We start from the raw sequence: 21,160 nt of genomic DNA, 5'->3' as shown, positions 1-21,160 counted from the left end.
TCAGGATTATACAAAGAGTGGCCAACACAAAAAAGAAAAAAAAAAAAAAAAAATATATATATATATATATATATATATATATATATATATATATATATATATATATATATATATATATATATATATATATATATATATATATATATATATATTTGCCACTTTGCTCTAAAAGTCAAGTGACTTTTATTTCTAGAACACTTTATACAGTGTACATTGTGTGTTTATTCACAAGAATGAAAAAATAGCATCATTGTGTGATATATCTATATTTCAAGCAGGTAGCATTACACAGTACACTGCAAAAAATGCTTCTCTTACTTAGATTTTTTGTCTCGTTTCTAGTCCAAATATCTTACAGTTCTTAAATCAAGAAGAATTATCTAGACAAGCAAAACATATTGTCTTGTTTTCAGCAATAATGTGCCAAAATTAAGTAAGTTTTTACCTAAAACAAGCAAAATAATCTGCCAATGGGGTAAGCAAAATAATCTTATGTCAAAAGGAAAAACAAGATTGTTTTGCTTACCCCATTGGCAGATTATTTAGCTTGTTTTAAGAAAAATTCACTTAATTTTGGCATATTACTGCTGAAAACAAGGCAATATGTTTTGCTTGTCTAGAAAGTTCTTCTTGATTTAAGAACTGTGAGATATTTGGACTCAAAACTAGACAAAAAAATTAAGTAAGAGAAGCATTTTTTGCAGTGTAGAATGCTAAGATAGTTCTTAAATGGCAGCTCCAATGGTCCTAAGTAAGCAATTCAAAAAGCAAATAACCAAAACTCCAACAATTGACCCTTCGAGTTTATTATTTGGCCTATAGTGCTATTAATTGCTCAATGGATGACTGAAAATGTGAGGACTTAAGACTGATGTACTAATATTTTCCATTATTAAACCGGGAGAGCCCACGTAACATTTTAATTTATGGAGATGTGGCGTGAGGACAAAGGCAGTGAATTACTTGAGGACTCAAAAGATGACAGGTGAGATGAGTGGAGCTAACTTGAGACCCTGGTAAACAATGAGTAAATTTTGGCTGCCTCTTATATATTCATGGCTGCAATGTAGTTTTGTCTAGTTCAAAGGGACAGCAGTAGTGAATTATGCCAGGGAATCAATGTGTAAGATTTTAATTAAGACCAAGTGATCCAAACTTCCCATCATACACTTGTATTCAATCTTTATTTTGCATTTGTTTATTTTGAGTTACGCTCACATCCTAAGTTTATCCCTCATGTATATTGCAGACCTTTATGTATGCTTCTGTCTGAAATCAGTTGGTCATTTTCCAGATATGTTCACTATTTTTCTGGGGAGTGCACAGATTGATAGGGGAGTGCCATGGCTAATACTGAAAACTTGTCATGCATAAAAAAGTGAAGTGGGGCTTTACAAAGGGTCAATTGACAGAAATGTAGAACAAACCTTCGAGGAATTAGTTCTGGTTCCTTCTGGCTTAACAAATAACAGGCAGAGATGCAGTAAAAACATGTTTCAGTACCGTTACTTGTGGACGTGATGAAATCATACAGAAAATATGTATTTGTTTTAATTGAAGTTGTTAGTTCATTAATTTTATCCCTGGAATTGCTTTTGAATAAGAACAAAGTCTCAAGTCCCAAATCTAGTGAGTTTACCAAGCACACAGACTTGCAGCATGAGTGGTTAATTGTTACTAATGACAGTGTAACTCTCACTTTAAAGAATGTGGCCGTCCAGACAAACTTCCCTCTGCTTTGCATAAATTAGCTCAGCCTCTATGCATCACTGCCTGTGCCTTCTCTTTGTCTCTCCATCTCTGTGCTATCAGTCACTCAGAGACAATCACACACTCCTGTGTCACTCCTCTATCAGGACAAACAGAGCAATAGCTACTCCTGTCATTATATAGCAGATGCTATTTATTTCATGTCTGTCGGTTTTGTTTTTCCAAATGAAAGTTTAATCTGTCTTTCTTTGCTTGTGTATTGGCTATGTTACCAAAAGGATGTCCCAATTAATTAAAAAAAAAAAAAAAAAAAAAATATATATATATATATATATATATATATATATATATATATATATATATATATATATTTATATATATATATATATATATATATATATATATATATATATTTATATATATATATATATATAATTTATATATATATATATATATATATATATATATATATATATATATATATATATATATATATATATATATATATATGTATATATATATAAATATAATTTTAAAAAGCACCTTAATTTCATGAAACTTTAGATAAAATATTTTTTCTTTTTGTGCTGCAAAGTGTTATTGTTTTACATTTTTGTATGTGGAATTTTTCCTCTCCTTTCTTCTCTCTGTTACAGGAAAGACACTACATATCAAGCCACGATTTCTCTCTACAACACAGACAGACCCCTCGCCAAAGGAGGGCTGATGGTGGGTGTTTTAATCCGTAATTAACAATGAAAAATATTTCTTCATTCTTATTTTAGAAATGACCCTGCTTCACAGATAGTTTACAGGCGTCTTTAAATTACACTTTCATAAACTTTTTGGTCTCAAGACACATTTAGATTCAAAGTTCTGAGATGCAAATTCTAAGAATTGATAATACAGATTGTTTAAAATACCTCGAAATCAATTTCTGAGCTGCAAAAACAAAATGCAGAAGTTTACACTCTGAGTTCTTGGAATTAGTTTCAAAATGTAAAGTATTTCTCAGGGATTTTCAAAAATGTAGTAGTTTGTTATGCAAATAAATTATTTTATCATGTGGAATGTAAGCTTGTCAGATGTATTTTCAAACAATGCAAAGCTACTCAATAAAATTGGTCTGTGATCTGAACAGTAGTATATCTCTTCATTTGGCAGTGTGTTTGTGTACATGTGTGTGAATATGTAAAAGGCAGCAGTGAGGTCAAGTGGCTTAGACTGGTGAAATTTACTTCAGTAGAAATCAATGCGTGAGATTTGTCCAAGGATGAATAAGTTTAGCATGCAGATAATGTTTATGTTAATCAAACAATTTTTTGCTTAACAAGCAAAAACACCTTGGTTTTAAGGTGACCTCTGTGTGAACAGTGTTTCCTACATCACTATACCGACAATGGAAAAATTTATTTCTGTGACAGTTTGCGAGTAAGGACCAGTAAAAGGTTATTTATAGACTTCTTATTAGCAACCGGTGGCCATTGAGTGAACTGCACGCTTTAATGCAATGTAAAAAAAAAAAAAACATAACAGTTTCCCGTATCCCATGAATCACAGTTGCTTTCTATTAATTTACACAGTTGAAGTGCATTTTGGGACACTGATACTCAAATTTTGATGCTGAAAATTTTACTCTGCAGTTTAACAAATTGACTTTTATTGCCATTTTAGTAGTTTGAAATAATATATATTAAAAGACATGACACGGTTTGAAATAAAATTAGTTTTTGCACAAAAGGAGATTTTTGCACAACAATTTACCAACCCAGTCAATATAATGTTTTAAACAACCAAAATGTCAATGAAAATCACTTTTTAGTGCCAAAGGTCTCACTCAATCACTCCCTCACTTTCCTTCAAATTAGTCCCTGATTTATCAGGGGTCACACCACATTGGAATGAACCACTAATTACTGTGCCATATGTCTTTATTCCCTTCCAGCCCCAACCCAGCACTGAGAGTACACTTAGGCCCCCTTTACACTCATTTGTTTCAAAGCGCAGAAGTTTTGCAAGTTACGCCTTTCGTCCACACGAAAACGGCGCAGATTGAAAATGCTAAAGAGGCCGTTTTGGTATTAAAATGCTGCTGCTGCATTTTAGTGTAGATGGGGGAAAATGGAGACATCTGAAAATGGAGGCTGATTGGGGCTTTTTCTCAAAATTAAGTGAACAAAGTTCAGTCTTGTCTTTTCTTCTAAGTTGAGACTTTGCAAGTTTGATATGGAAAACAGACTCCAGGGTAAATCATCAAAGGCAACAGTGTAGCTACAGTACTTTATAACGTCATTCACATCACCCTGGCTACGTTGTTTCACTATTTAAACAATAAAAATGGGGGAGTTATAAACAGCTAGCTTTGTTCTGGTGGAGATTTCTCTCTTTCCCAGAAAAGCTCTGTTTAAAGCGTGATATAATCTGCCAGATGCAGTGACCCTCGCGTTGAGATCCTCATCGGGCTTCCCATCCTCACTTAACAGTGTTCCAAGATATTTGAACTATTCCACTTGCTTCAAGACAATGTTGTCCAGCTTTGTTGAGTGTTGGACATGTTTTTTGCTTATGACTATAGTCTCGGTTTTGGCTGGGTTAATGTTCAGTCCTCGTTTCTGCAGTACAAGATGTGTTGCAACCCCTCCTTTGAGTTCGCCATCATCAGCATATGCCAAAATCATCAGCTGTACTAGGTTCATGCGCCAATTTTTCCACCTATGTTCCTACTCTTATCTATTGGTGTGAGTCTTGGGCACTTACTAGCAGCAGGAACAACAGATTGCAGGTGATGGAGATGTAGTACCTTAGACGAGTCGCTGCCAAAACTTGTAGAGATACAAGACCAGACCATCAAGATAAACCTACAATCGAACCTCTGACAGAAATAATTGACAGGCATAAGATGAGGTTGTTCGGTCATGTTGTCATGATGAAAAACCACAGGGTTCCAAAGCAGTTGCTAGAGGAAAGAACTCAAGGAAGACATTCAATAGACAGGCCTTGAATGAAATGGATGGACTCAACCCAGCATTCCAAAAGAGAGTAGACCCAAACTGCACCAGAAAAGTGGCTGCAGACAGCAAAAGGTGGCGGAAACTTTGTTCAGCCTCTTCACTGCAAGGTAGAAGAGGCCAGGAATAAGTAAAGGAACAATAAACTGAAAACATGATATAAGGAACTGCCTATATTATTTTGATATTAACAGCTTAGCAGACACCAAAATGTTAAGGTGTCCTGTAACTACATATTTATTTGACCGGGTTTTTCACTGTATGCATCTTTATATCAAAACTGAGCCTATAATATAACTGCCTCCTTTCATTTTCTTTGAAAAATACGAAGCACACCTGTCTCTTTTGCTGAATATCAGTTTAAGTAATCAATAATGGCCATTTAAAAAGTATAACGTACATTACGTTTATACAATATAGGACATAAAGGGAAGCAATCGGTCAAATGTGTAGAATCAGTATACATGGTTACATAAACTATCTTTGCGCTCAGCTAATACAACGTTACCTGAGAACAAGTAATAGATTCAAAAGACTGAAGAGTCATAAATAGAGACAAGATGAATTAAATACCATGTTTAACAACTATATTGAGATGAGATCCAGCAGTAGATCCTTGATGAACTGTCAAACGAGCGCTGCTCTCATCTGTGGAGGTGTGCTCAAAGCACCCGCTGACTGCATGGAGCTCAGACGTGGGCAAAAGCTGCCAGAGTGTGTGGTTAGTCACGTGATGTGCGTTTTCAGCTGTGTAGTGTGGTCGAAGATCTTTTTAGAAACACTAGGTGAAACTTGTGAACCCCCAGTGCCGAGAAACACTCATACATTCATTCACTCACAGTCATACACTACAGCCAGTTTAATTTATCCATTTTACCTATATCATGGAGCCACCTTGTCCAGCCGGAACTCGGATCAGTGACCTTTCTGCTGTGCTAACCACTGAGCTACCGTACTGCTGACAAGATTTCATAATGCAATTTGAAGTGTAAACAGAATACCATAACGCTTCTGTTCTAAATATTAAACCCAAATAAAACCACAAAGCATTTTCCTCCAATGTTGTTTTCCCGAATGCCATCTTTTAACATAAAAACTATCACCATTCGTCTACACATATCTGAGATCCAGACGAATGTGAACACCATCGCTCACAAGACTATGTCTGTCACAGTAATTGAGTCTTAAGGAATCTATCGGAAAAGGAAAAAAACACATAACACCTCCCTCACAGTCTTCCAAGCTCATTTCTCTTCACCTCTCACTTTTTCCTCTCTAACTGCTGTCTAACCAAATCCATCACAACTAATTTCTGACAATGTCATTTTCCTTTTCTTCTCCCTGTCTTCTCCGTAAATGCGCGTTTGATTGAGGATCCGTTTTCCTGCCTCTTTCACTCGTCGTCCTTGGGGTAATGTAATTAAAATGTTGAGTGTTAAACAGAAGCACAGTAAGGATGATGGGAGCTGTAATCCCCTGAACGCCCCTCGCTGTGCTGATATTCAGACTATTAATGCTCCGGTGAAGCAGGGCCTTGTGCTCCGTGCTCTGTGACAAACGACTGCCGCTCGCAACGGGAAACCTGGTTAACCGGCGGCAGCAGCAGCGACAGGGGGCATTAATACACCGTGTCGAGGGTCTCGCTGCGGAACACGACACACTCGCTGGCACTGACAGGCCTGCCGCTCGCCGTGTTAACGAGATAAAGGTTGTGCCCATGATGCGAACCACGTTTTCTGTGACATAGAGGGATGGAGAGAAGGCAAACGCTCCCTCATTTGACTTCTCTGTCTGGCTTTCTCGTTTTTTTAATCGTTCATGCAGGGAGAAATACTTCCAGAGAATGCATGTCGATAGGGGTGTGGTGAAAATCAACTAAAGTTGTCATACATCATCTAACCTCTGTTTATTTGTCTTTTTTGAATTTCAAATGTTTTATTTTCTTATATATATATATATATATATATATATATATATATATATATATATATATATATATATATATATATATATATATATATATATATATATATAAGTTTATTATATTGTTAGTTGTGTCTTGTAGATCTAAGTTATAAAACCAACAATTTTCCTAAATTTCATGCTCACTACTACTCAAATTTTAAGTTATCCTAACAAGAGTTAAAGAAATCAGGTTATCTTCTGTCCATTCCAAATCCATTTCCAAACAAAAAAAGGAAAACTAAGGAAATGACTGTTTTTGGTTTTTCTTTTGCTTACAAAAACAAAAAAAAAAGGATTTTGGCACGATATTTAAGTGCTGTCGCCTCACAGCAAGAAGGTCACTGGTTCGAGCCTTGGCTGGGTCAGTTGGCATTTCTGTGTGGAGTTTGCATGTTCTCCCCATGCTCGCCTGGCTTTCCTCCGGATGCTCTGGTTTCCTCCACAAGTCCAAAGACATGCGGTACAGGTGAATTGGGTACGCTAAAATTGTCCATAGTGTATGTGTGTGAATGAGAGTGTATGGGTGTTTCCCAGTGATGGGTCGCAGCTGGAAGGGAATCCTTTGCGTAAACATTTCTGCTGGATGAGTTGTCGGCTCATTCCGCTGTGGCAACCCCAGCTTAATAAAGGGACTAAGCTGAAAAGAGAATGAATGAATGAATACACACACATGTAGGCGTTGCTGAAATGTAGGATCTGCCAAACGTTTTGCTGCTGTGCACCTTATGCTGAGCAAAGATCCTGGTTTCCATGATTGCTTCCGAGTAAGGCCTATATAATAATAAGAGCAATAATAATAATAATTATATAAAGGGACTAAGCCGAAAAGAAAATGAATGAATAAATTAAAAATAATAATAATAATATATGCCTATAGTGCGCTGCCAAACTTCTTGCTGCTGTGCACCTAATGCTGAGCAAAGATAACCATTTCCGAGCAGTGCCTGGTTTGCATGATTGTTTCAAAACTACTGTAGGCCTATAATAATAATAATAATAATAGGCTAATAATAATTAATATTGTATAGTTTTTTTAATAGTTGTTAGCAGAACCAGAATAAGAACACGTTGGGCCCTGGGGTTATAACAAAGGGTACCATTTGTTTTTATTTTATTTCCTCCTATTTTAGTATGTATATATTATTTTGAGGATGACGTCAAAAGCTCAGATTTGGTTGGCCAATCAGAGGGAAAAGGGCATTTCAGCACTGCATACATGTGTATAATGAATTTTAAAGCTGTTTATATGTTTTCGCAACCTGAGCCAAAATCACGTTTTTCCATTTTTTATAATTTTTTTTTTTTAGCAAAAGAAGAAACGATAAACGGCCGTTTCCATAGTTGTACTATTTTTTTTTTTTTTCGGATATGGAATGGACGGAAAATACCCTGATTAAAAGAGCATGTTCCATGCATATTTCATTACCTACATATATTCTGAAGTACAGAACACAGATCAAACACAGAGGACACTTTGAGATACATCACTGTAATGGCCTTATTCCACTGAGTGGAACAGGTTGGTACAGGTCACCTTTATCAGGCTTGCATTTCCACAGCCAAAAGGGTACCAATGGTGGGCATGGTATACGATGGAAAGTTTCAGTTAATGTCATTGTCGATCGAGGAAATGTCAAAGTAAAGCTCTATCACAAACTGAACAAACTGAAGAGCAGGGGGCGGTGGGATGGGGGGGAGGTGCGCGATCATAAACTGAAGAGCGGGGGGGGGGGCTCTGCGCCTACTAAGAGGGGCACCACCGCACCTGCTGAGTAGGGCACCTCAGCCAATGAGGGCAGAGGGGCAGTGGGTCTAGTCATCGGGCCACCCCCCTGGCTGTGCACGGCCCTGCATGTAGCCTCTTGTTTGTAGGTAATTCCATCATTCTGAGTTCATATTAGTCCAAAGGGTTATGATAATAGTTCTGCATGGCAGATTGTTCATGGTTTAGGTTGCTAAAATCACTTGCTCCTTAGTTTTTTCCGGATTCTCCTTTGTTTTTTCATGTGTCACCCTGGCGTTTGTCCACTTCTGAAATGATCTGATGTTAGAGGCACTTCAATGATCACAAGTACATTATTATCATCAGCTCTTTTTGTTTTTATTTTTCTGGCTTGTGCACGAGCTAGTGACATATCTCTGTACACCAATAGCATTCAGCTGCGCGTCTTGCTCTGCCTTTTGGCAACCTTTCGAAAGGGTACCCAAAAAGTGGTACGGTATGATTCGTTTTTTGATACCTTTTGACGATGAAAACGGCCGTAAAAGCATACTGAACCATACCGTATCACTCAGTGGAAGCGGGCCATTACTGGTTCTATTCAATAGATTATGTAGTACTTTTTTTACAATAGATTGTGCCAAAGCAGCTTAACATACAGTAGATAAAATAAAGGGAATAATAATCCATAAAAAGATTTCAGATTGTGAAACGTTAACATTACAGCAAGTCAGGCAGGCAGGAGAGTAGTGTAGAATAGTGTAGTTTTAGTTCAATAAAAACGGATTTATTTCAGTTTTGTATAAATGCCACTGTTTTAATTAAGTTCAGTTTTATTCAGTTCAGTGTAATACATATGTCACTGTTGAAGATTGATCCACTGAAGAGCATATTCACCAGACCCAACCAAGCAGCCAGAGGCGACATCAACCACCAATATTCAGTTTCAATACTCAAGTCCACAGGAATGGAGGACACGTGAAAGTTTCTGGATTGATATTAAGGAGGCATCGATGCAGACTTGAGCACCGAACTGGCTCTAGAAGTCCCAGAAGTCATTGCGGCTGAAAAAAGGAGATGGGTTATACAGTTGCAATACATGTGCCTTTGTTGCCTGACCTGACAGAACCAGTGAACGCTGAAATTTAGTCCGGAAACCATGTCCACTTACCTGCTTAAATATCCTGTTAAACCAAGTTCTGCAATTATCATCACATGTTGCTGTTGGTTCCATATTAAATAATTTCTTTCAGCCGCTGCAGCAGAATTAATCTAGCTGTTGTGCTTCTGATATATTTTTGGAGACATTATTTTAAGGTCTAAAAACAAACATAGTGCTGCATTAAAGTAGGTTTCATTGATTTTGGTTAAATGGCAGTCATCTTCATGTTCATCACCAAACTGGGAAAAAACTGAACCCAAAGGGCGTAAAGAAGTTAGACAAAGGTGGAGGAAGATTCATGGTTTGATCATGTTTTCTGCAGAAGTTTAGCCCTTTTAAACATGGCAGAATTAATGCAAATATTTATCAGAAGCTGTACTCTGGTGACATATGGTTCTTTCACTGCATTCATCATCCAGTCATTTAAAGCAGGACAATGAGTCTCATCACACAGCTGAACAAGTAAAGCAGTTTCCTGAAGCTAAAAAACATTGAAATAACGAAATGGCAGCCAAAAGTCCTGATACACACCTGATTGAAAATCGCTTGAAGACCCTTGGCATAAAAGTTAAATAAAGGCTAAGGATTAAGTCATTGAAATTGAAGAAGAGCTGATCAAGATGACAGGAGAACAAACCTTCGACCTTAAGAAATTTTGGCTGTATACATTTTTCCCTGCTACAATTATTGTATTTGTATTATATTGATTACAGATTTTTTATTTATCTTTTTTTTTTTTTGATGGTTTGACTTTAATTGTTTTGTAAAACATTATTCTACGAAGATATTGCCTTCAAATTTAGGTTTGATTGAAACAATCAAGTGTTAAGAAATAGTTTACATATTTTGATCTATATATATATATATATATATATATATATATATATATATATATATATATATATATATATATATATATAAATTATTACATTTGATGCCTTTCTACTTCAGAATTGTTTACGTAAAATCAGTTTTAACAGGTTTTGCTTTTTATTTTATGTATTAGTTTGTTTGTTTTTTGGTTTTTGGGGGGGTACTTTTTTTAGCAATTTGTTTTTTTATTCATAATTTAACTTTTACTTTAGTGTATCACCGTTGTTTTTGTGAAATATTTTGGCAAGTTGTTCCTGCTCCATTTTGTTTTCAAACTGCCTGACAACTCCAAATAATTTATCTTGTAAAAATATGCACCATAATAATAATAAAAAATAAAAAATACACATGGCTACAGTAAACTCTAAACAATTTATCATTAACTTTTTAAGAACTTTAAAGAAGTTTCATTAACCACAGTTGACAAACAATACTTTGCTTTTAATAAGTTTAGCTACATGAGAGCATTTGAAATAAAAAAATAGAGGTGTGATGCTTATATCCGTATTCATGATTCTCTGTATGGTCACTCACCAGCTTCTGTTATCTGCATGTGAAGAAAAAGAGAAATTTGTGGAGCAATCAGTCTTTCTCTTCTCTCCCTCCCTTTCCCTCTCGTTCATTCGTTCGCTGTGACGGCGAGGATGTAAGTGCCTTAGACAGATGTCTGCTGCCGCTTGTCTCAAAGCTCAACGCGAGCTGCTGAGCTCGGCAAACTCTAATTAAGATCAATATTTCAATTTTTAGTAAAAGCGCATGTGAAAGAGAACGGAGGAGGAGAGCGAGAGAAAGGAGGAAAACACATTCACATTTTTTTCCGGGGACAATCTCACTTGAATGAGAAAAAGGAAAGAATGAAAGGTCAAGTGTAATTTTTCTCTACCTCAATAGATCGCCTGGACATAAAAAAGACAAACTTGTTACAGCTCAGCAAAGACTCCAGCCCATCAATAAAGATCATACTTTCACTGCAAGTAGTTAGTCATTAGTGTAACAGTCCTCTGGCCTTTTTTCAAGCTGCTCTCTTTCTGCCATATTTCTGCTTGCTTTATTTCTGTTTGCCTTTTACCTCTTCTTCTTCTATTGCTCCCAATTTCATTAATTTCTTTGGTTAAATCAAAAACAAACTAAAAAATTGGAGAGTTGGAGAAATGCATTAAATTGAATTTAATATATACAAATGTATTTTAAAACACCTATTTAATTATTTTATTTTTAATTCATAGATGATACAATAAAATAACATTTACTCACGTGGTTGAGTACTCAAGTGGTCCCAATCCATTATTATTTTTAGTACAACCCCAAATCAGAAAAGGTAGGGACAGTATGGAAAATGCAAATAAATAAAAAAATAGAAAGTATGGATTTTCAAATTTACTTTACTTATATCTCATTATAGACAACATGAACACAGAATATCTCATGTTTTGTCTGATCACCTTAATTTCATTGATGTAATTGATGAAATATACATCATTTCCTGTCATTCAGACCTGCAACACATTCCAAAAGAAATTGATACAGGAGCAATTTAGGGCTAGTAATCAGGTATATTTGGTTAAATAATGATGTGATTTAAAAAAGGTGATATCAACAGGTGATTGTAATTATGATTTGGTACAAAAGGAGCATCCAAAAAAAAAGCTCTTGTCTTTTCAGAGCAAAGATGGGCAGCGTATTACCAGTTTGCAAACAAATGTCCGAAAATTTTTAAGGAATCTGAACGTATTTCAGTGCAAAAAGACAAGGGTGCAAGCCTAAGCTGAACTACAATGATCTCCGATCTCTCAGGCAGCACTGCATCAATAATCATCATTCATCTAGAAGTGATATCACCACATGGGCTCAGCACTACTTCGGAAAACCTTTGTCAAGTGCCACAATACATAGTTAAATCCACAAATTATGTTAACTGTTATGTAAACCGTGTCCAGAAGCACCATTGACTTTTCTGGGCTCGGAGGCATCATGTATGGACCACCACAACGTGGAAACATGGACTGTGGTCAGATGAATCAGTATTTCAGGTATTTTATGGAGAAATGAACGCTCTGTGCTCCGGACCAAAAAAAAAGAAAGATCAAGCCAGGGTCTGTCACGCTATGGGGTTGTGTCAATGCCTTTGGCAAATGTAACTTGCACTTCTGTGATGGCACCATTAATGCTGAAAAGTACATGAACATTTTGGAGCGCAATATGCTGCCTTCTTTTACAAGAACACTCCTGCATATTTCAACAAGACAGTGCAAAACCACTTTCTGCGCACATCACAATGAAGAGGATAAAGGTATTTGACTGGCCTGCCTGCAGTCCCGACCTGTCTCCAATAGAGAATGTGTGGCACATTTTGAAGTGCGAAATGTGACAAAGAAGACCCCGTACTGTTGCCCATCTTAAGACTTATTTGCAGGAAGAATAGAACATAATCACACCTGAAACACTTCATCACTTGATGACTTCAGTCCCTAAACGTCTTTTGAGTGTGTGAAAAGGAATAGCAACATTACAAAGTGGTAAATGCATTACTGTTCCAACTATTTTGAAATATGTTGCAAAAACCAAGATTAAATACAAGTCTACGTAAATTTAGAAATCACTACTTTCTTTTTTATTTGTGTTATTTATATATATATATATATATATATATATATATATATATATATATATATATATATATATATATATATATATATAAATAACACAACATATATATATATATATATATATATTCTGTATTTTAGCTTTGTTCACAAAAAATAAGGTTCTAAATGTGTTGGATTTTGATTGTTAAACTCAAATTAACGTTCTAAGGTTTTCAGATCCTACACTCTCAAAATCATTCTGCATAAATCCACAAATTAATTACAAATTTTGCTGTGAATTAGATTATGCATCTGTATAGTTACATGATAATCACCCTAAACTGCATTCTAAGGCATCGTTACAATTAAGTTAAAGTTGCTGATTAATACGGTTTCTAAAACTGTTGTGCTGCTTTTTGTCAGCTGGCTCTTTATGGCTCACTTTTCTGCTGAGAACTTCATAGAAGTTTGTATACTTGTTAGTTTGAATATAGCCAAGCGATTATTGCTGAGTATTTGAATGGGAATTTTGTGAGATTTTGAGACCCACAAAAACCTGCTTTCCAAACCTTCTTCTGATAACCCCCTACTCCACCTCACACCTCTCAACTGCTGTATTTTGGCTAAAGACGGGTTAACCGGACAAATCCGTTTCACTCATATTCATAGTTGTCCAATCCAACCCCCCCCCCCCCCCCCCCCTTCTCTCTTTTACACTATCAAACTCCTTTTTTCTCCTTGGCCATGCTGATGTCCATTTTGCTTAAATCGGTAGAACTGCACCAGCAGCTAACTCCCAATATGCAAAGGCACAATGAAAGCCCTGACTTCAAAAATTTATGTCTCAAGCCCTCGGCCACATCCACACCCACCCACCTCCGCTCACTGAATGGACGATGGCAGATCTTCTTAAATGTGGCATTTTCAAAGCGGACTGCTTAGCTTGGACTTTGAGGTCCACTCGTGCTTATTTGATAAAACCCCCCATAATGACTTAGCGCACCTTCAACTTCAAATACCTTGATATGATTTGTCCCGTCCTCTTAGGCTCCTTTTCTTTTTTCCCCTCCGTTGGCAGATTTGAGCCTCAAGCGTGTCTGTATTTCACTCATTGGCTAGTTAGAAAAGGCCTCAGTCGTATAGTGAGAAGTTATTTATGCAGCAGATTTTATTCTGATATTGATATAAGCACTTTGAAATCATGCTAAGTGGTAGTGATTGTTCCATCAGTAACCTTTAAAGGGGTAATACAGTAAAAAAAATATCCAAATTCTGTCATCATTTACTCACCCTCCACTTGTTCCAAACCTGTTTGAGCTTATCCTTATTTTGAAGAATGTTGAAACCCAAGAGCAATTGAATTCAATAGTACTTTTTTGCCTACTATAGATGTCAAAGGGCACCACCTTTCAGCATTATTCAAAATATCTCCTTTTGTGTGTTTAAGAAAGAAACTCACCACACTCTAGGTGAGTAAATGAAGAGTGCATTTTTTTTTTTTTGGTGAAATTTTCATTTAATGTTACAAAAAACCTTTTTGTACAAAAAATGTTCTTTAGAGTGGACAATTTGTTCTTTAAATTATGAAAATGTTCTTCTAACTAAGAAAAAACGATCCTTTTAACAACTTTTCACTGATGAGATCACCTTGAAAACCTTTTTTGTTTCTTTCTAGCACCTTTATCTGAAAGATTGTTGGTTTAAACTGGTCAGTTTTATGCATTAGGTGATGGTTATTTAATGAAGGATTGCTGAATAGGTCTCTTTCTCTCTTATTTTAACAATGCGCTAGTGATCTATATTCCTTACTCTGCGATAAGGAGCTCGTGTTAGACTGACCCTCATCTTCTGGTACTTCTTTCAGCGCGCGACCGGCTCCTCTGATTAAGACATATGCTATGGTGATGAAGGCGCGCGCTGCGTGGGGCTTAATTATTTGTCGATCCGCGCAGATGAGTCGAGATGCAATTAGAGGTTAATTGCGAAAGAAATCCGGAGCGTGGCTGGCACTGGCGAGGCGGATCATAATTAACTCACCCGCACAAATTGCGCATTTTTCCCTATCCGGCGGAAATGTGGATTGATTTTATTGCTGGATCACGCGTTATTGAGTTCATCACCGCCTATAGGTCATAAGCGGGGAGGAAAGTTGCGTGTGTGTTATCCTATCAGATCAATACACTGAATGACTGTCACGGCGCATCGAGGAAATATGCAGTTTAATAGATAATTATCTAATCAATTAAACTTTAAACGGTCTGTCCAATCACACTAGGGATTTCTTTTCACCCCAAACAATTATCGTCATGTCATAACTCCTGAATTTCCAACGATAGGACGTTTTGATAAAAAATAATTGAATCAATATTTAAATGTTAATGAACATTTGTTGTGAAATGGAATGTGATGCTGCGTTATTGTTAAATTATACTTATATTAATGTATTTTGCAAAGAAGAAAAGAGGAGCACGTGTAGTTGCTGGCAAAATTCCAAACGTATGTTATAACTCCATAAGAGGTTTTAAAAACCTTTCCCTCCTCTTTAAAGAGCATTTTGTGAAAATGAAAAGGATCTGTGGATACTAAGTTTTTACTCTTAAAAATAAAAGTGTTTTATTGTTGTTTCATGAAGAACATCTGTGGGACCTTTCCATTCCATATAAGGTTAGATTGTTATTAAAATGTTCCCCACACTAAATTAACTTCATTTTTAATACTTTGGCTTTTTTGTGAAAAGTTATAGCATATGTTTAAACTATAGTTTCACCATTTAAATTTATCATCTCATTTAAAACTTTTCTTTAAAGAACTGTTTTTTGAAATGTTCTATGGGAACCAAAATTTGATAATCCATGCATGCAGTCCAAAAAATATATATTTTTCAGTACATTTTGAGCAAGTAAAGCATCATACGAATGAAGAGTCGATTTTATATAGCAAGTATTTCAGTGAGCAGTTCTTAAAAGTAACTTTTCTCTTGACCTTTTTGTTTAAAATACCATTTCCCTACTATGAAGGGTGTGTAATGGAAAAGGTTCCACTCTGAAAGTAAAAATGTTCTTTATTGGCATTGATGGCTACATGAAGAACCTTTAACATCATGCCCAACATACGAAAAAAAATATCTAAAAATATAAAAGGATCTTATAATAACTTTTTATTGGGAACCTAAAATGTCCTGCAGGTATTCTTTTAGAACACCTAGTATATTATAAAATGCATAGGCTATTATACAAAATATAGATCACCACTGTTATTTATTACATTGTACAATGAGCTGTATTCATCTGTTTTTACCGAGCACAGAGTTACATATAACGTTTAAGAAGTGTTTGCTCTTTTCTAGATAAACATTTTCTAAGTAAGACAAGCTGGGCTATTCACTTTCCTCGCGTTCACCTTCCACGTCGCTAGGGGGCGGGAGGAACACCTGTTTCAGCGCGCTGTCAGCTGCTGCGCGCTCGCCTCAGCTGCCACAGAGAGGCGTTGCTCTCAGAATATGCATGCCTACTGCTGGGCTTTCTCCTATTGGTCCGTCCCGTTGTCTGGGTGGGACGCTCAGATGGGCCATGTGTATAAAGTGGTACATTGCCCCTTTCAGTGCTCCAGTGATACTGCGTGTCAGCGGTGGACAACAGTGCAAAAATAAGTTCAAGCCGTAAACTGTGACAGCAGTCTATAACTTTAAATCTGTCCACGGAGAGAAGTAAACTGAGCCAGAATTGCGCATTGTTCGCCGGGCTGTGTTGGAGGCACGTCCCACCAGAGGATCTTACGGAGATTTGTCAGACACACACACATATTGTTGCGGTCCACTTCTGCTGCCGGTTGTGCCAAAAGCATCATTCCTTTGGACTTTGAGGTAAAGTCTGACGTGTTCTGAACTTGATGCACGCGCGTTGTGTGTCGGACTTTTCTCGACATGTGAAGAAAGTTCATGGACGATTAAAGTTGCCAGCAGTTAGAAGGAACTAAACCGCAGAGGTGAAGAAGGATATTTGAAGTCTCGTTGCTCTAAGGACGATTTCTCTGCAACCACACGTGTGCTTTACCACAGCGAAGTGAGGACGAGTAAGGTTGGTGGTTTTGAATTCACGAGTCTCAAGTTTCTGCCACCCTGGCCAGTGATATTAACGCGTGAATTTGACCTGGGATAAGTTGTCAACACGAGGCAAAGTGGCAGGTGTATAAGTACATTTAAATGCATGGGCATATGTTTTTCTATAAATAGAAGCTCGTGCCAATGTATTAGACCCTGGCCTGTCATCTTAACTAGTCGTCTTCATCATAATCCCAGTGAAACACGCGTGACGCTTTGGCTGTTAGGGTAGGTGTCGTCGCATGGACTGACATGGCCACCGATCTCGCCATGAGCGCAGAATTGCCCAACAGCCCTCTGGCTATTGAGTATGTCAACGACTTCGACCTCATGAAGTTTGAGATCAAGAAAGAGCCCCCGGAGGCCGACCGCTATTGCCACCGTCTTCCCCCGGGCTCACTGTCCTCCACCCCAATCAGCACACCCTGCTCATCGGTGCCTTCCTCGCCCAGCTTCTGCGCCCCCAGCCCTGGATCGCAGCCTGGCCAGAACCTCGTAAACGGCGTCAACAACAATAACAACAACAGTGGCAACGGTAACAACAACACCCAAGGCTCCTCGGGCAAACCGCAGATGGAAGATCTCTACTGGATTCCCAATTATCAGCATCACATCAGTCCAGAGGCCCTCAACCTGACGCCCGAGGACGCAGTGGAAGCGCTCATCGGTAACGCGCACCACCACCACCATCATCATCACCACCAGCCCTACGAGGGATTCCGCGGGCAGCAGTATGTGGGAGAAGATCTCTCTGCAGCCACGAACGGTCACCACCATCCGGTGCACCACCACCATCATCACCACGGCCACCACGCACACGCGCGCCTTGAGGACCGCTTCTCGGACGAGCAGCTGGTGAGCATGACAGTGCGAGAGCTCAACCGGCAACTTAGAGGCTTCAGCAAAGAAGAGGTGATCCGTCTCAAGCAGAAAAGGCGAACCCTGAAGAACCGCGGCTACGCGCAGTCGTGCCGCTACAAGCGCGTGCAGCAGCGCCACATGCTCGAGAGCGAAAAGTGCACGCTTCAAAGCCAAGTGGAGCAACTCAAGCAAGACGTGGCGCGCCTGATCAAAGAGCGGGACCTGTACAAGGAGAAGTACGAGAAGCTCGCGAGCCGAGCCTTTAACGGCGGCGGCAACACTCGGGACCCGTCCAGCGGCAATCACGTCAAAACCACTTCCACGGATTTCTTCATGTGAGAGTGATTCTTGTTAAAGACTTTTCCCCTCACCAACGTATTTGTTTTTTATGATTTTCAGTGTAAATTTTAATTTGAGTTGTTTTTATACACACTCAGAGGTTCACTTTAGAACATACACTCTTTTAAATAAAAGTTGTGCGGTCTGATGCAAATGCAGAACATATTTTTATTTTGTTCAGGATCTTTAAAAAGAACTAAGATAACCAATAGAAATCTGGGGAGCCCATATAGTCAAAGCCAAACCTTTTCTTCCTAAAAGTGCCACCCACTTTTATAGCCGCTGAAGTTATTGATTAGAAGTTATTTGTTGAACTTTAAGTGCTGAAAAGAAACTGCATAAACTTTATTTATGAGAGTGTATAACCTAACATTACAGCGCCATATTTAAAAATCTTCACTTCTTTTGTATGTACCTACTGCACCATAAAAGTCTTAAGGTTAGTGTAATGTTAGGATTATATTCCACAAATACTGCACGGACCCTTTTACTTCATAAAACCTCCGATCAAAATATGGGATCATTCATAACCTCCAGACACATCAATTTTGGATTTTGTCTTTTTTTTGTTTGTTTGTTTTAGTAATAGGTTAACAGCAAACCCCGACTTGTTTGTGTCAGAGACATAAAATCGCCTCCTTAATCTTTTTTTTTTTATTTAAATTTTTTTTTGTCTTAACGGATTGACTAGTCTTAATGGCGATGAGGAAAAAAAACTGGAACGAAATGGACTTCTGATGGAGCGATGATAGCATTAAAACATAAGCCAGAAAGGGAGATAGCAATACATCATTGACTTTTCTCAGTTATGAACTGAGGTTGAGGGGACTTGTGAACTTTGAGGGCCCTCAAGCATTGCTCAAGTCTGCATTACCCCACCAATCCTGCATGCGGGACATGTATGGTACTCCAAACGCGTCAGGTCCTTTCTCTCTTCCCCATACAGCACTTGGATGAAAAGCATGGCCCTTAACCACTCTTTTTTCGTTTCTTCTGCTCGACACAAACCGTGTATGTGAAGGAACTCCTCCGTACTTGCGAAATCACATGATACCAGACCTTACGTTTTTTTTTCTATTGTTTTTCAAGCAAGAACTAAGAAAAAGACACCGAACTGAGACAGAGTTATTTATTTCCACTTGTACATATGTAGAGGTCAATTGGTGTGTTAATTTACCCTTCTTTTTAAAGTCCTTTTTGCTTGATTATTTAAAACGTCTTAATACAATGTTTGTATGTAGTAGCATGCAAATGACAGAGATATTCTATCCTACTGAATATGTACAATTTCAAAGAAAGCCTACTGCACTATGATTCGAAGAATTGGGATTTAATATAACATTTCCTCTGTGATAATCGAATTGCTGTCAGGGTGGGCATAGTTAGTCGATCTAAAGTGCATATAAACACAAGGGATTTAATTGCTGCTATATTCTATGCACCAAATTCGAAAGCAATTAACAGAAGCTCTGATTATGTGAATTTTCTACTTCAAAATAAATCAAGGTATTTACCTGGTTAGACATGAATTTTAAAATACGATCATCAGTTTTTTTTTTCTTTTTTTTTTCGTTTTAAAGGCCGAGATGACGAACAACAAAAACTAACTTCAGCTATCTGACAACCATCAATAATAAGGAAGGAATGGTTGTTTTAACTTTTTTATGACTAAAATAAAAAATACATTTAAAAAAACTTGCATACACTATAAAGAGCAGTTGCCTATTGTTTTGCATTGCAATGCTGTGATGATAATAAAAAGGCTTCTAATAATTCTCAAATACACTACGGGTAGATATCACGACAACAAATCCGGATATATTTCCACAAGGGACTTGTGCAAACTTAACTACAAGTACTTATCATGTGCATTTGAACTCGATCATTTGGATTTACACAATAGCCCATCTTGTTCAGACTATATGGGGAACGTTGCCAAAGTGGATTATTTAATGCACGTTAATTGTCTTAAACCAGTTTTTAATTGTTTCCGACCTGCTGTATGCTTAGTTCACTAACAATTCAATCGGCCAAATGTCTAAAATAAGATCTCCTTTACCTGGGTTAGTGTCTGCTTGATATTCTCACCTGAAATACACTGTTACCATTATTGTTTCATAGGTTAAATTATGATGCAGTTATGAACCGATCTCTCTGTATATTGGTCTAAACTGGCACAGCGGCTTGGGGTTACATAACCACATGTGCTGTCCTGTGTGCTCTCTTATGTAAAAAAAAAAGAAATAAACAAAAAGAAAAAAAAAGAAAAAACAAACTGTACATAGCCTATAATTTCTATATATTTATCGAAAATATAAATGTCCTTACGTGTCAGTAAGTCCAAAGCAAAATGTTTCGAAATGGAATGTTGTTCAGAATCTTGTTTTCATAATGTTTAATAAAAACTACTGTCAAATGCTTCAACCTGTTTCACAGTGACTCAACAAGTGTCTTTTCATGGCTAAATATGTTATCTGTTTTAATTCTTATACAAAAACCTAATTCGTTTCTCAAATTAATATCATTTGTTTAAACGCCACAAAATATACATAAAAGAAAAATAATGGAAATTTAAGAAATATGGTTTATAAAGAAACCCAATATTTTATAAACCACCGTGCCTCACGCCGCATAAAGCACACTAAATAAGTTTAAACTATAGTATTTTAATGGTTTTGCAATTGTTACGTTTAGGAAGCATAATAAATTAATTTAATATAATTCATTTTATTTATATGAAGACAATGTTTCAATGTCGGAGATTTTATTCTCGTTAAAATTAACAAGTTTACATCTGCGCTGTGCAGTTACATTCTTTTATAGCATTAAAATTTTATC

At 37.1% G+C, this 21,160-nt stretch overlaps 2 protein-coding genes across 2 annotated transcripts in view; both read left to right on the top strand.

Moving 5' to 3' along the window:
* Nucleotides 1-2,848, top strand: part of zc3h3 (zinc finger CCCH-type containing 3) — a 114,503-nt gene extending 111,655 nt beyond the window's left edge. Inside the window, exon 12 of the mRNA XM_087257556.1 lies at nt 2,367-2,848. Within this exon, the coding sequence (XP_087113682.1) occupies nt 2,367-2,437 (71 nt within the window). The 3' untranslated portion in view covers nt 2,438-2,848. The remainder of the gene's footprint in view (nt 1-2,366) is intronic.
* Nucleotides 2,849-16,437: 13,589 nt separating this feature from the next.
* mafaa (MAF bZIP transcription factor Aa) lies at nt 16,438-20,585 on the top strand. Its single transcript, NM_001082940.2, is given in 1 exon segment — nt 16,438-20,585. A coding segment is annotated over 1 exon segment (948 nt). The 5' UTR covers nt 16,438-17,374; the 3' UTR covers nt 18,323-20,585.
* The last annotated feature ends 575 nt before the right edge of the window (nt 20,586-21,160 follow it).

Source organism: Danio rerio, chromosome 6, assembly GCF_052040795.2.
Source record: "Danio rerio strain M-AB ecotype USA chromosome 6, GRCz13ab, whole genome shotgun sequence".
NCBI classification, from domain to species: domain Eukaryota; kingdom Metazoa; phylum Chordata; class Actinopteri; order Cypriniformes; family Danionidae; genus Danio; species Danio rerio.
This window is presented reverse-complemented; position numbering and strand designations above follow the sequence as displayed.